Genomic DNA, 16,974 nt, shown 5'->3' on the forward strand with positions numbered 1-16,974 from the left:
TACCCTGTGTAAAGGGTGCTATATAAGTGCAAGTTGTTGTTGTAGTTACAGCTGTGCTTTGACATGACAAATACAGCAATCCACCAGCACTTAGAACCCAGTGATTTATTTTAATCGTTTTTTGTTTTGGTCAGCCGGGTGTCTGACACGTGCAGAAACCTATCACCATGCTTCAGAGTATCCAAACTAAACTGAGATTTCCATGAATCCCACCTACACATGGAAATCCCAGAGGTAGATTGTTGGAATGAGCACTCTCTCCCTGGAGGGATGCATCCTGCTTACCTAATTCCAGAAAGTATTAGGCGCAGGTTGGCATGAACCAAGGCTTGGGGACCCCAGATTGTGTGTTGGGGTAACTGCTGGAGTCTAATCAGCTAAAACTGCATAGCTTACCATTGATATTACTGTCTAGCAAGCTTTCCTACTGCTTGTCCAGATAGAACCAACATAACCGCTAGGCTTGCAGGGTTGACAGGAATGAGTGGGATGATTCAGTTATTTTGAAAAGTGAAGAACTGATAATTTCTGAATTTTCACAGGATTATAGGAGGTAATACCTTCCATCAGTCTCATCGTTTTTTTTCTGCCAAAACACATTGACAGGTACTTTTTAAGGAGGATTCACGGAGCTTGCTCCCAGCCGTGCCCAACATAATCTCGATGTTTTGAAGATGACATATCTCCTCCAATCTTAAAATTCCTCGTAAAGAAATACAAGCAAAAATAGTCCCGCTGAGCAATCTCAGAGTAATTTAAAACAAATAATTTTAGAACAGCGCTGTTTATTTGATTGAAGCCTGAAGTTTCAAAATAGTTTAAAATACCTCCAAGCAGGAAACTAGCCCTTCCAATGTTTTCCTGAAGCAAGAAACATGTAGTTATTTCTTTGATAACCGACATGACTACAGAAATAAAGAATTCTGGCAACCCCATAAAAAGAGCTGTTTAGTTTGTAACTTTGTACAATAAGATCCAAATTTGATTACAGCAAAGTAGTCTTTAGACTATAACTCAATATTATTTTGTCACACTCATTACCAACTAAAGAAAGGGGTAGAAATTCAACCTGGGTTTAGATTGACTCTATTTTCTTAACATTTCAAAGCATCCAGAATTTGGAAAAAATCCTTAAATGCAATCTTAATTTCGAAGTGTTTTTCCTGTGTGTCCTTTTAAGAATGAAAGGAAACTGGCTTCATAAAAACAAAAGTTGTGTCTATACATAATCTTTCCCTATATTTAGTGGACATGGAGGCGGCACACGAGTCTGGGTTTTGTCGGCCTAAATCGGTTCCAGTACTTTTGCATCCGGGTTAGAAACATTGGGCTCAAAATCCTATGTCAAGACTCGAGAGCTTTTTGCCCAGGTTAATATTTCAAAACTGAGGGAGCACTGCATTGTCGCAGGTGCCATATTTCGGACAAGCCATCTGTTTATCTCTAGGTGGATGGTAAAAGATCCCAAGACTACTATTTGAAAAGAGAAGGGGTTTCCTCCCAATATTCTGGTCAACAATTATAATACTAATCCTTGCATTTGATATAGCACCTTATCACGTCTTCGAGATGTCTCAAAGGGCTTTGCAGAATATACTTTAAAGTGAATTGACTGTATATTTTGTAGGTGAATCAGTCAAATTAATTGATCATTCACCTCATAGTAGGTGCACAAAATGGGTGCTGCATTTGTCTACAAGAAAGAGCCACAACGGTGAGATGTTAACACGATAAGGTGCGAGAGAAATGAAACTTGCTTCTTTTTTGTGCTAAAATCTTCACAAAAATTGCAGCAATGATAACTCTTTTATATTGACTGATCTTCCAAGGGATTCTATTAGACTTTTTATGCTCCTCTGAGGAACACTCCAACATACTGAAATGATTCTTTAATTGGTTTATTTTGAAGCTGGAAAATTGAAAGTGACAGAAAGCAAATCCACTGCAAGATACTAAATCAACATTATACAGTAAGACTCGAACAGACACATGTCCTGCACTCCCTTCCACACTTTACAACAATTATGAACTTTGGTTTACTTCTTCGGTTGATATTTGCATTTTTTTTCCCCCATTTCTCTTAATGTATTTCTGATTGAGATTAGACTGACCTTTTCATTTCCAAATATGCTGCAAACCTGAGATTTCTAATTTACTTTGCCATAAAACCATTGTCCTAATATTTTTAAAATTCGTAATTTCAGTATTAATTTGGAACTTTTTTTAAATTAACTGCAAAAAAACCTTCCAAATTAACACTGAATTTAAGAATTTCTAAACTTCTTCACAATCTTAAATTTTAATTTTTAATCGTAAGGTTAAAGCCCTCATTTTGTTTCAATAATAATAATCCTTTTCCTTGATTCCGACTGTTATATCGAGACCGTCTCAAAGCATTCATAAGTTTCTGTAAAGTGCAGTGACTATTTGCGGGTGAACTTTGTTAATATTTATTGAAAATATACATCACATTTAGGAGAGTGTACATTAGGGATAGTGCTGGAGTTTAACCAGCTAAAGCTGCTTAGCTTGTCACTGCAAGTGCTGTACTGTCTGTCTGTCAAGCTTCCCACTGCTTGTTCAGCGAGGGCCACCCTACGCATTGGAGCTTTGACTTGTAGAATTAATAGGAGCTGAGTGCAAAGTACCCCTGCCCCCATTGACATGTGTTGCCTCAAGGATCTGCTGACAAGCCAGGCTGACTGGTCTGTCATCAGCAGTGTCTTAGACTGGGGATCCGCCTTGTTCAGGAATCAGACTAGCCAATTCTGAGACTCCATTGCCGGGGATTACCATTTACCAATTACCATTGGAGCCAGCTCAGTCCTAAATCGCAGACCAAACCAAGAGAGAGGAAAAAATCAGGGCAACATGCCTTTAAGATATTGTGTTGTCAGGAACGTGTCTGGCGCGATTCAGTTCTATAAAAGATGGACTAAAAAAAACATAAACGGAATTTTTAAAAAAAAATGTGGTCGCTCAATTCGCAACTGGTTGTGGGACACTGCTGTGCGCAATTGGCTGCCGCGTTTCGCCCACAAAATACACAGTCAATTCACTTTACAGTATATTCTGTGAGACGCTTTCAGACATCTCGAAGGCGTGGTAAGGCGCTGTATCAAATGCAAGGATTATTGTTATTACTATTATGCCCTGATTCTCATTTTTGCTCACTTAGAACTCACATTGTCCTCGTCCCGAAGGGATGAATGGTTGAAAGTGAGAACGCTAACAACTGAGTCGGGGTTGTTTCGTCCTCGTATTTGAATAACGAGACCCAAGAAAACCTCTTTCGGCTCATTCCAGGCATCCTCCACACACCACAAAAAGCTGACACAGCAGTTGTTATCCAAATGAGGAGGAGGAGAGTTCTTGCGGCAGACCACAAGCTCCAGCAGCCAGTACAGATCTAGGCATGTTCTGCATTCTTGAATATTAACTGCAGGCAATAAGGCTTGGTGAAAGTATGTGGGTTAATATGTTGCACATGTACAAATTATGTATGTTGCACGTGTACAAATTTTGTCAACATTATCACAGTTAGTGCAGATGCATTTAATAACATTTGCATTTATTTGACACCATTCACGCAGGGTTGTGTCTTGGAGCACTTAAACCTTCAGGGAAGCTAGACCTTCACACGAGGGAGAGGGCAATAGAAGGGAATAAGGAGTGGGTGAAGAGTATAAACACTTGGACACATTGGTTAGGTCGAGTGGCCTTGTTCCGTGCTGTACATTCTTTATAAATCTTTGCCTGTGAAACACTTAGAATGATTTTTACTGACATGTGAATCATGCAGCATTACCAGCAAAGGTGGAACTGGGAGAATCCATTCAACTCCTGACTGCTTGGTGATGGTTTTGTCCTGAGTTTCAGATCTAAAGGAAAACTGTTGGGAATGCCACGTTAATTGGCCCTTTCAGATGAAGAAAAACCTTTGGCCCATTTGATCTCACCACCCCCCACTCCCCCCATCCTACTGTCCTCCCATCACAGCATTAAGCTACTTTTTAAATGAATCCGGTTCCCTGACCTCAACTTCCCTTCCTAGCAACCTGTTCCAGTTGTTAATTACACTCTGGGTAAAGAAATACTTCCTGGTGTTTGCCCTGAAATCAAGCCAAAACTTAATGCAATGTTCCAGGAGAGTACATGGTACAAGCCCTGCGTTGTGGATCCATTGTTTGGTACAGCATTATAGAGAATCTATGGAGAAACTGAGGAAGGATGGAAAGGGTGGAGTTTCTGGACTGGCTTCATAAACGATGACAACAAAATTACACTTGTAAAGCACCTTTCATGTCCCAAGGCACTGGACAGACAGAGTTTCGGACCTGAGCTGGGAGTCTGGGTGAGGGAGGGTGGAGGCGCAGGGAAAGCACGATCGAAGAGGAGGATCTTGAGATGGGTCTTGAAGGCGGCAAGGGAGAGGGCGAGGCGGAGGGACTGTGGAATGGAGTTCCAGAGGGTGGAGGTAGAGTGGCAGAAGGCCCGCCCGCCAATAGTGGGGTGAGCGGGGTGGGGGACGTGAAGCAGTAGAGCTTGTAGATATTGAAGAGAAGGGGACCAAGGACATAGCCTGTGAGGAACGCTGCACGAGACGGTGCGAGGGCTAGAGGGGAAGCCGTTTGTGGGGATGAAACGTATGGGATACATTGGCCATGTTCCACAAATCATCTATAAATAGGGTCAACCATTGTAAATAAGCGAAATTTGTTCAGTTGTTCTCATACCACAGTGTGTTAGCTTTCTCTCTCCTGCTTGAAAGCTTGAAATACTCGTGGAGTCCTGTAGCTCAGTGGTTAGAGCACTCGCTTTGCAAGCGAGAGACCTGAGTTCAATTCCAGGCAGAGGGCGAAACCTTGGGCAAGTTTCCTTACTCCACACAGAGCCTAATAATAATCCCTCCAAAACCAAAAACAATAATAAATTGGTCATTTTCATTCTACGACTGTTTGTGGGACATTGCTGTGCGCAATTGGCTGCCGCGTTCGCCCACAAATATACAGTCAATTCACTTTACAGTGTGTTCTGTGAAGCGCTTTGGGATGTCCTCCTGACATGAAAAGCGCTATATCAAATGCAAGGATTATTATTATTATTAAATAAGAGGAGGCTTTTCCCTAAAAGATCATTTGCTGCCACATGCATGCAACAGAAGTAGGCTTCAGTTCTGTGATAATTAATACACCAAGGTAATGTGAACTCCATAGGAGAGACAGCGCTAACACACTGTAGCATGAGAACAACTGAACAACTTTCTCTTATTTACAATGATTGACCCTATTTATAGATGTTTTGTGGGACACGGCCAATGTATCCAGTAAGTTTCTTATTAACACCAATTCATAAAAATGGAATCTTTAACCTTTTGGCAGCACAGATTAAAGGCTAAAAAGCAGTGGTTCAGAACTGAAGTTATGCAGGCTGCATGCAGGAGGCGAGAATCCACAGGAACTTACCAAACAAGCCCTACAGCAAAGCTGCAAAATTTATGTCTCACAATTTCCTACACCGCTAACGTTCAAACATTTGAAAGAAAATCTGGTTCAAACTGGAACAAAGCATCTTTTTTTTGCTCAGTCAGGCATCCGACACACGCCAAAATCCATCACTGTGCTTAAGAGTATCCAAACTAGTGGGACGACCTCTGCTCACCTAATTCCAGAGAATATTAGGTAAAAGTTGGTTAAAACCAAAGCTTAGGGATCCTAGGCTGTGCTTTGAGGGTATTGCTGGAGTTTAACCAGCTACAACCAATTAGCTTCCCACTGGTTTCCTGCCACTTGTCCATCTAGGACCACTTACCCATTAGGGCTTTAACTTGCATGGTTAACAGCAGCTGAATGGGACGAATCCTTGTTCTGTGACTGGTCTGCCCCTCCAAATCCTGTTGATGAGCCAGGATGGCTGGTCTGTCATCAGCATTGCTCTGGAGTACTGTGAACTTGCCTGTCTCAGGAAGCGAACTGCTGACACCACCACAGAGGGTTGACTCCGTTCTGACATTTCCTTGCCATCACCTTGGAGCTAGTTCAGCAGCAAAGAGACCCTCTCGCTCGTCACAGCCAGGTCTGCTGCCAGCAGTGGGCGATAACAAAAGTTGAACTTCAGAACAAGGCTGGATACACAGCTGAATGGTACAGGGGCCTCGCGTTCACTGACAGTTTAAAGGGACATTGTCCCCAAGTGCTCTCTCCCACACAATCCCAGAACGTCCAACTTAATTGTCCTCACCAACTGATAAAAGAACGGAAAAAATACAACGAACTTTCGACAGGGTTCTAACCACTCGTCTGATTCTGCCATAAAAATATTCATGTTCAAGAGTGGTGAATAGGGCTTTGTACAAAATGTAACTATTCTTTTCTGAAACATAAAACAAATCGAATATACCATTGTCTTGAAACGCTGCACTGGAATTATTCCAAACAGATACCAACAAAAATGCTGGAAGAGACTTCAAAATATAAAGAAACATGTGCTGGTGCTTCTCTTTCATTTGACGATGGCAGACAAGCTATAACCATCTTGTGATATGCAACAAACTCCCTCCTTCGGCTATGAAGGGAATGTCACTTACAACAATGGAACAAACCTGAATCGTTCAATCACCTCAAACGCATTGGTCACCATTCGCCATGTCAATCAAACCTATTGAATTACATGAGGTTTGACTGATGCAAACTAACCAATAACTCAGGACATAATTCAATTTTTGGGGGGGAAATATGCATGCACAACACAAAAATCCTCCGACCACCCACAGCGGGTTAGAATTTTTACCTCTCAGCAGTAATAACAGTAAAAAAAAACTTACATCCTCCTCAATGTGGGAATCCAAACAGATAAATTCATTTTAAATCATTAGCATTGAAGGAAACAGAAATGAAAGTTTAATTTTCCCTTTTTTTTTAACAAATTGCCTTTGGGTCGATAAGACCTGTAAATGGAAAATAGCAAATTTAGCAAATTTATGTTAACCAAATGTAGCTGATTTATAAAAAAAATAACTGCAGTGCAATGCTTCCTAGCCTTTATAGAATAAAGGAAAGAAAAATAACAATTCAAACTTACTTGTCTACTTTTATACCTACAATATTTAACAACAACTTGCATTTATATAGGGTCCTTCACGCATGGCAGTGTCTTGGAGCGCTTAACAGTGCGGAGCCTAACGTCAAGCCGGGCGGGGGGAGAGGGCAGATGACTGACCGTAAGCACAATATTTAAGTCCATCAGTATGACATTTTTTTTAGGTTGACTAATGGAGCAATAGCTATAGAATTGCTTTGTGTTATTCTGCGATGATTTAATTTAGAACTTCACTCTCATATTTCACCTTTAGCTATTTTTCCTTCCCTTATTTGGGTCTCCCTCTCTCAAACCCACCACTGACAGCCTTAACACAATGGATGATTCTGAGGAAATCACCACTGTAAAGCTCCATTTCTGGGTCTCAAAAGCAGCATTTCAAATGCTGTCTAAAAGGAAACCGACCAAGTTAAGTTTTCTTTAGTTTTTGCACTTACAAATACAAATGAGTCCACAATGATTTACATTTACACAGCGCCTTTCACGTTGGGAGGATAGAACACAAATATCAAACACAATTTTTTTAATGAATAGCTGCTTTATTAAATAAGATGCAACCTGCGTGCAGAGCGCTAGATAAATGCAAATTGTAGTTGTAACAAACGGCAGATTAGAGTGAGCTCTGGAGTTCAAGTATTAAAGTTGGAGTTAGCCCATAGACTTGACCAGCTAACAGGCACGGTAACTTTGGCACTAATTAAGGAATACATTTGCACCATTTGGAAACCGAGTTGCAAATTTCACCCCTTTACTTTCTCCGAAAGTCAATTTGTTAGTACAGTAATACACATATAGTGAGCTGGTGTTCAATTTACAACTTTAACATGTCATTTGCTGTAGGTCAGTTGAATATAGATAAAGGTACTTTAGTTCACCTATTTGTTTCCGGAAAATATATACATCTATACTTTAATGCCTACCCTGTGAAGGTTAGAAAATTGTATTTTTTTCCATTTTGGGCACTTTGTATCACAACATCTTGCATTGATAGAGTGCAGTTTCACTCGGGGTAATGTCTTGAAGAGTTTAGCACCAAAAAACCCTCGCTCATGGTATAACACAAGCCACATACAGAGTAAAGATCTCTGTTACTCCGTGACAATGTGCTGTGCTTTAACTTTCAGCCTATGCTGAGCACCCTCTAGTGCTCCAGTGTGACATTTTTCCAATTTGTACATCAGCTATCCTTACGGCCAAAATGACATTGACAAATTGTGCAGTGGATGAAAATCCCAGAGTTGAGGCTACACAAGTTAATTTTACACAGGACCTTTCAGTCAATTAGTCAGAGCTAGATTCTAACCCAGAACTCAACCACAGGAATGCACACGTAACCTCTTAATCTTAGTGTACAATTCAAAACTGTTCCACGTCTCAGAAAACTTAACCTATGCAGAACTGAATATTATTTTACAAAATCTGCTTAGTTGTCACATTAGACTCTGTTCATTATGTTTGATCATTGCTATTCACGACCGAATTTAACTTAGAGAGATGCATAAAAGGACAGCATGGGGAATTCTTGACACATATACCGATAAGCACTTTGTATTCAGACTGTATCTGATAACTGCTGTGAGAGCTTTGGCCGGATTCATTACTCAGAAGAGTATTTGCCGACACACAGACACGCATACCAATAGGTGCCTCATGACAGAGAACCACAACTCCATTAGTGAGCCACATAGACATAAACGTAAGCATGTCTCAAACAACATTCAGTAATAACATAAAGGAACTGAAGAAAGTGAGGTTGAAAATGCTTAAAACAACAAGATCTTTGTAGATTTAATCACTTTCTCACAGATGTCTGTGGGTTTGGGGATTTTTTTAAAAAAAATTCTTTCTAAAAAAGGAGCACTGCCTTGTTGGAGGTTCCGTCCCTTGGATGAGAATTAAACCAAGGTGCCATCTGTACTTGTTCGTGTAGGCATTAAGGATCCCATGATACTATTCGAAAAGAGAAGGGAGTTTCTCTTGGTCTCCTGGCTAACAATCCCACAGAAAAAAAAACTCAATTAATGGCTTTTTGTGGGACATTACTATGCCCGTTTTGCCCGCAAAATACAGTAACTACATTTTACAATATATCCTGTTCTTTGAGATGCCTCAACAACGTGATAAGACGCTGTATCAAATGCAAAGATTATTATTATTAACAGAAAAAACCTGCGAAGCACTTTGAGGTATCTCAAAGATGTGATGAGATGCTAATTTAAATGTAAGCATTTTTATTTATTACTATGATGAAACAATTTAATGAGTCAGCTTTTTTTTTTACAAGTGCCCCCTCCCACCCCGATCAGTTTCTTGTTCACCTTTCCCTAGTTTCCTCATGCTACTTGGGGATGAGAAGACAAACAGTTGACCTGCTTGATCAGTGCTGCCCTGTAACCGGCTACAAGGTGAATTAAAGCAGTCCTCACTTGGTGAACTGCTTGCAATTGTGCTCAGAGCTTCCCGAAAGAGATCAGCAAGTCAGGAACCACATCCTTTCCATCTTAAACTGTGGTGTGTGGCCTTGCCATCCTGAGGCACAGAATTGAAAGACTCATACGGTCTCCACTTTGTGGTTTGTTAAAGTGAACTCTTCATATTTTCCTGCTGTTGGATTTGTCACAAAAGGGAAGTTCTTGAGGGCTCGCCTATTAATATACAGTCACTACACTCAACAGAAAATTTTGTGAAGAGTTTTGAGACATCCTCCTGACAAGAAAGGTTAAATATCAAATGAAAGCTATATAAGATAAAAATTTGCTAGGGGAAAGGAGACCAAGGTCCATCCAGTTCGCATCCCACCATCCTGGCAGTCGCAAGCAACATGTCAAGTACCAACTACGTACTGTATCCTGAGAAATTATTTTGCTGACAGAAATCTATCCAATTTGTTCTTGAAAGAATCAACACTTTCTGCTTCCACCATCTCTTGAGGGAGCCTGTTCCATATGCTTAGTGCTCACTCACTGAACTAGAGTTTCTGCAGATTTGTTTGAAATTTCCCCCCCTTCAATTGATCGCATTGTTTACCATTCTTATTCATATACCAAATGGTGTATTTCAATAGATAATGTGCACTGTTCAGGAATCTGCTCTCACGACGGCATATACGCAGAATAAAAATGACTATCTATCTAGGCCAAATCAAATAGAATTTTTCTGTTTCCCAGAGAAGAAAATTAATTTTAGCCTGGCTGCCAAGGAAGGCTGTCTGGCAACTGCATTTTTAAAAAACCTATGAGAACAAATCCCTTCTTCTTTGGATTGTGGGGCCTATCAAACTTCAAGTGCACAACTCATTGGCTTTTCGTGTAAATTAATCACACTCACTGTCACAGCCACTCTGGAGGGACATGTCCCTGAAGGGAAAAAAAATTGAGCACTTAACTAATAATTGCACTAGAAACAAACTTGCTACACCAAAAGAAAAGACCAGAAAACACATCTGAACTTAAGGTGAATAGCGTTCTTGTGATCAAACTTCTAATATGTATCAGAGAAAAAATCAATTCCCATCTAATAATTTGCAAGGCTATCAAAAGATCTACAGTTTAAAGGCTTATATGAATTGGCCTTCAAAATTACTTCAATCTTTTAAAGCAGAAGAACACATTTTCACAGAGCTAATGGATCAATTAGTGAAACACTTTAATTTTTCCGTTTTAAGAATTCGCAAGGTATAAAAATCCAGCCAGCGGAACTGAAGTGTTTCAGCCGAGGGGGAATGTTTTTTCAAAACAAAACTCAATTCTTCAACCAGAAACCTAATTGACAGGAACATTGACAAAAGGCAAAGGAAAGAAGAATAAGACTCACTTTTCGTTCTCATAGTTGATGGAACAGAACAGAGGTTTACCAATGAAAAGGGGGTTTTGTGTTCGCCTGTCTGCTGAATCTTACAAACTTTCTTCGGCATTAAGCATTTCAGAAACAATTAAATACAAGTTTTGGGGCTGTGACATAATCTGAAAGCTGAAAGGACATTGAAAGCCGTAGCAGCAAATCTTGAGCAGTTCATGAATGTTCCCCAACTGTGCCTCTCCCCAAATAAAACTTATTTCCTCCGAAATATTTAGTATAATGTATAAAGTGGATGATTTATTTCTTTAAAGCATGCTGACTTGCCATGATAGCCTTTCCGTTACTTGTCTGCTCGAGCTGCTCACGGTGTGATACGCAGAAGGCTATTAAACTTTTCAAATTCAGGCAGTGACATTACCTGATCATTCCAGTTTAAGATAAACAGCGATTTTCTGAACAGAACCGTCCGCTTCTTCAACAGGTCATAGAGATGGTCACAAGTTAAAATTCACAACCCATTTTGCATTATAATCTGCAAATAATTAAGTGCAATTCATATTTCATTACTACTGTATCACAGACTTTCTTTTACGTCCTCAGTAACATGTGTTTTTGTTATTAGTTTTTGCAAGAAAAATCCAATGCAAAACTTTTTTTTTTAAATCCACATTGCATTGATAGTGCATTTTAACTTTCTAACTGTATGATGTACTGTGGCTCACAGTGCCAGGGAAGTCAGAGCAATTTCTTCTGTCTATTCATAGGTCACCTACTTAAAGGATTGCAAGGGAATTACCAGTGGCTCTGTTATTGGTCAATCATCTCTGCCTGGCGTTTTTGATTAAGGCAGTGTGGGCTGGACAGAAACATACTCCTGCATCTGTTTTGTTTGACCAGTGACCTCCCTGTCGAAAGATAACTGACAGCCCTGGGGGGAGTGGTACACACAAACACTCTTGCTCCCTCGCTCTCTCTGCAATTCCTGTCAAGTTATCATACAAGGCTGCACTGATTGAAGCAGATACAGCAGCTTGGAGAAACGTGCAGCAAGGCTTCAGATGAAAGAGCACATTCAAAGCTGGGAAACCAAGCCAGTTGGGAATTGTGTTTGCTTTACAGCATTGTCTGTGCAACACAGACTGAAAGACTGCAGGAAGTAATACAGAACCATATTACTTCAGTTTTGACAGAACATCAAGGAGCGACAATCCGCAGTTCTTTATACTTGGCATTTTTAAACCACAGAATTCCAGAGGATAAAAGCAAAACCACTGAGAAACGTCTTGACAGATTCTAAACATATTTGGGTTGCACTTCATATAAAAGACTGCACTGCATTTTCAACGGACACAGAAATGTTGATCCCATCTCTGTTTTTCCTGAGCTGCAGTCTTTCCCTGGGAGCAGGATTCCGCAAAGGTATGGATAGTGTTGGGAAAAGGCATTATCAGATTCAGCACGGACCTTGCAGCTATTCCTTTTTGCTTCCTGAGATGGATAACTGCCGCTCGGTGCCAACTCACTATGTGTCTAATACTGTGCAAAGGGACGCTCCAGAAACAGATAATGAAGGGTCTATGCAAAGGCTTCAACAACTTGAAAATATAATGGAAAACAACACACAGTGGCTGCAGAAGGTAAGTTTTTCAGTTTCCTTTAAACTGACACTATTTGGGGGAGTCATAACTTTTGAAAACAGGGCAAATTTACCAATAAATTAACAAACCGCACTGTACGTCAATGTAAAATGTGACATATGGACTGGTGGAAGTTGCTGTGTGCTGAGTTGTCTTGTGAGCTTGTCACTAAACACAAAATGCTAAACCTAGACTATTGCAAAGATATCGTCCTTCCTACATTTCTAAGCAGACAAAACAAATTACAACTGTTTGGCCGATGATTTTTTTATTGCCGTAGTTATTAATATATTATATATTCCTTGGTTAAAAAGGTATTTAAAAAAGCATGTTGAGAAGTTCAGCAACATTGGTCAATCATAAAGTAAGAAAGCAAAACTGTAAAAAGTCTCCAGAGAAGTAATCCTTGTTCAGTAATTTTTAGAATTAAATCAATACTTTCAACACACTCCAGCTGTGAGTTAGAGTGACTCTTATTTCCTGACAGCAAATCCCTCTGAAGAAACTTGTAAAAATATGAATAACAATCAAACAAAAAGTTGCTGGAGACAGCTGCACAGGTTTTGTAAGTCCACATGTGTGACACTGGTCCTCTCACAGTTCGCACAACTTAAGACTAAAACAAACGTGCCTCCTCTCAATTTTCACGTGCCTAACCAATTCAATAGACACTTTACAACAAATCACAGTAGTTAACGTTTAATTTACAATATGCATGTAATATATAAAAGGTAAAATATGTGGACAGAAATAAGAAAATCACATATTGTTCTACACCTAATATATTTGTTGTAAATTAGCCAAAGTATCAGTACATAAACACTGGTTTGAAAGCATAAACTTGCTGTTGTGCGTGAGAATTGCAAATTTCATTTCCTATCTTAAAACATCTCAAACATTGGGTTTGCAACCCATTGTTAACTTACACTGAATATTACCGTTTTTCTAACTTTGTACAAAACGTGGTATAATGTTATCCGTGAGTACTATTTTGTGATACACATTCTCTGTGCTCCATCTGTTCTTAAGTGATGAACGTTAAGTTGGGTATTAAGTTTCCACCAACACTGATCAGAAACTGGCTGCGAGGAGAGGTGCAGAAATGGCTTGAGGTGACCACCTAGAAGTTTACTTCCACTGTTGGAAGATAACATACTCTCCGCTCTACACTTATCCCAGTGCAGTCCTGCTGAGATTGAATTGAATCCCAGGTTTATCCAGGACACTAAGCTGTAACTCTTTCTCTCTCTTAGGAATGAGGCTAAAACTTGGCTGAATGATTCCCATTGAAAATTCCTGGGATAACATGTTTTGAGATGTAATGAAACTTGTTGTTAAACATTATTATATATAACTATGTAAAAATAATACCATGTTATCTTCACAACCAAATCAAGTTTGATTTATGATTAATTCAAGCTAGGATCAGAATTATGAGTAATATAAGTAGTGGATATGAACATTACTAACAGGAAATTTGCTAGTCATTTTAGATAAGTAGAGTAGTTTGGTTTTAATTGGTTATTATGGAGGTTTAGTGAAATGTGAACCCTCATGCAAGAACAGTAATATAATAGTAATAGAAACCTTTTAAAAGTAAATGAAAATGTTCAAATAATTTGTGTGGTTGTCATTTTTGCTACATACTCAATGCAGAAACGTATAACAGAAAAATTCTGTGACTGAATCTTGCATTCAAATCCCTCCACAGCCTCACCCCACCCGACATGCTGTGACCTTACTACCTCAGCCACTCTCTGCTCCGCTAACACTGAAGCTCTGCTTCATATCCATGTCTGATCTGCCCCACCATCGGTGGTCAAGTTTAAAGCCATTCTATCCTGGCTCTCTGGAATTCCATCCCGGAATCCCTCCGTTTCGTCCCCTCCTTCCCCATCTTTAAAGTGGGGTCAAAAGACTTAAGGACCTAGTTTTTTGACCGCACTTTCAGTCATGTCCCCACCACCCCACCTCCAGATCCCCAGCTTTGGTGCTTAATCAGCTGTGTTCATGTGAAAAGTGTGATATAAATGCACATTATTGTTATTGATACAGTGCAGCAAAAAAATATTAGTGCGTAGGAAAGACATGGCCATATAGCAATAATAATAACAATCCTTACATTTGACATAGCACCTTACCACCTCTTCGAGACGTCTCAAAGTGCTACACAAAATATACTGTAAAGTGAAATGACTGTATATTTTGTGGGCGAAACGCGGCAGCCAATTGCGTACAGCAAATTCCCACAAATATTTCTTTTGAAGGAATTATTACCCCCGGATAAGCGATCTGCAAATTGACTAACAACAATATATACATATTGGACATACATACACTTTCACTCTCCAATCAGCATTATGACAACTTGCTCTGTAATGTGATATGTACCATCTTCCTCCGAGAGTCGAAGGGTATAGGAAGTAGCACAAGCTAGTAGATCCTGAAGCTCATTATACAGAGGAGTGAATGCAACATTCCCCATCGCAGCTCTACAACTATGCAACTCTTTGCAGTGGGTTACATGACACGAAATATGGAAACAGGTTTCAGGAGCAATGCAGTTTGCACACCAATAGAATAAATGCAGCAGGGACAACAACAACTTGGAAGTTACAAAGCGCCATTCATGCGAGTAGCATCTCGGAGCGCTTATTAACGGTGCGGTTTGATGCCGAGCTGGAAAGAGAGGGCTGGTGCCCGAACACACGGTCAAAAGGGAAAATCTCCAGGTGTGATTTGATTGAAGATGGGCAAAGAGGGGATAGACAAAGGAGAGATTGAGCCAGCGAGTTCCAGAGAAGCAGTTGATAATCCTACACTGTCGCAAGTCCTTCGTTGTTCTACGACTTCTGAACAGTCTCTTGTAATGCTTCTAAACAGCTAATTGGGAGAGTGTCTCTTCAGTAATACAGAATAAAATGGCCAAGGATCCAATTCCAAGTGTGTGAAGCACTGAGCTTCTCAGTTCACACTGCTGTACAACCACAGTAAAGTGGCTGTGCTCCTGGTGGTAGCATAAAAGAATAGGATGGTTATTTTTCTCTGATGTTCTCCCTGATCTAATTTTCAACTGCAAACCAAATAATCCATCTCCACAATTTTCACCGGATGTTTTAAAATATAAAACAACTGAAACATTTTGGGGAAAAGTTTGAAAATGTGAAAATGAAAAGCGCCAATCATTTTGGAGACAAAGTGCACAAAAGATATATCAAACACGATTGATACTGACATGATAAAGCACAAGAGTTGAAGTCAAACTCATTATTATGACTTTGAGATGGATGATATTCCACAATATAATATACTGTGTTGAGGTGCAACAGTATATAATATACTGTAGGTTACAGTAATGCATGTCACTGAAATTCTTGCTGTGACATCTGATTTCAATTGGGAGAATTCTTTATTAAGTAAAGAAAATATTTTCTTAGATACCTTCATAATTCAAGGTTTAAATAGTTCAACACTTATTTCTTACAAAGATGCTTGTAACTTCTGCCTGGCGAATTTTACACCATTAAACTGTGCCACTTAATGACTGAACAAGACTCCACGCTCGGGATTCCCACACAATGACCTCCGAAAAGATCGAACTAAGCACTTTGAGATGTCCTCCCGATGTGAAGGTTCCATGCAAATGTATTATTGCATTGTGTACTTGTGCCACTCCTGCATTTTTAAAGTGCTATTAGAGAGGATTGTTCATAGACGTCTCCTTTAGGCAAAGAATGATAGAAAAGTGGAAATAACTTTTTTTTAAAAAGAACACAAATACTCTATAAGGTAGATTTTTCCACCGTAGTTTCGCCCACAAACATACAGTCAATTCACTTTGCAGTATATTCTGTGAAGCGCTTTGAGACGTCAAGAAGCACTATTATTATTTTTATTTTCCTGACTAATTTAGTTACTTTTTAAATGATTTTTATTGCCCCAGTTTTCCAGCTGTGAAAGCAGAGCAATGAGAAAAGCTGTAAATGGGTGACAAAAAAAATCACAAGAGACAAGCGCAACATATTGTTGAACGCCTTAGAATGAATTCCGATAAACTACCAATAACCTAACACAAGAGCGTTCAAGGCAATTAAACGAAAGGACAAATGAGCAATAAAAAAATTAATGATGTTTCTAAATACTCATGTTGTACGTGGAAACTATTAGACACGTTTCCCATAGTAAAAGAACATTTGTTTTAAAATAACTCTTTTGTACACATCATGTTGACATGTGAGAACAGACGCGTGTATAAGAAAATGATTTCTATGAATTATATTTCACGATGAGGACACAAGCTATTACATTATGTTAGACGCAATAACCTTGCACTTGAAAAGGACAAAAAGATGTTTAGTATCCACTGGCTATCGAGAAAATAAATTCTTTCAAGCGGCTATCTCCAGGATGATCTGTCACCCCTATCAGATGTATAAAGAAA

The 16,974-nt window shown here is 39.5% G+C and overlaps 2 protein-coding genes across 2 annotated transcripts in view; one reads left to right on the forward strand and one right to left on the reverse strand.

Moving 5' to 3' along the window:
* mcph1 (microcephalin 1) overlaps positions 1 to 16,974 on the reverse strand; it is a 165,611-nt gene that overhangs the window by 45,920 nt on the left and 102,717 nt on the right. The window lies entirely within an intron of this gene.
* The window catches only part of angpt2a (angiopoietin 2a), a 60,828-nt gene continuing 56,061 nt past the window's right edge, over positions 12,208 to 16,974 (forward strand). The window contains exon 1 of the mRNA XM_007894036.2: positions 12,208 to 12,533. Coding sequence (XP_007892227.1) covers positions 12,252 to 12,533 — 282 coding nt within the window. The 5' untranslated portion in view covers positions 12,208 to 12,251. The remainder of the gene's footprint in view (positions 12,534 to 16,974) is intronic.

This window comes from Callorhinchus milii, unplaced genomic scaffold (assembly GCF_018977255.1).
Source record: "Callorhinchus milii isolate IMCB2004 unplaced genomic scaffold, IMCB_Cmil_1.0 Scaffold3, whole genome shotgun sequence".
NCBI classification, from domain to species: Eukaryota; Metazoa; Chordata; class Chondrichthyes; order Chimaeriformes; family Callorhinchidae; genus Callorhinchus; species Callorhinchus milii.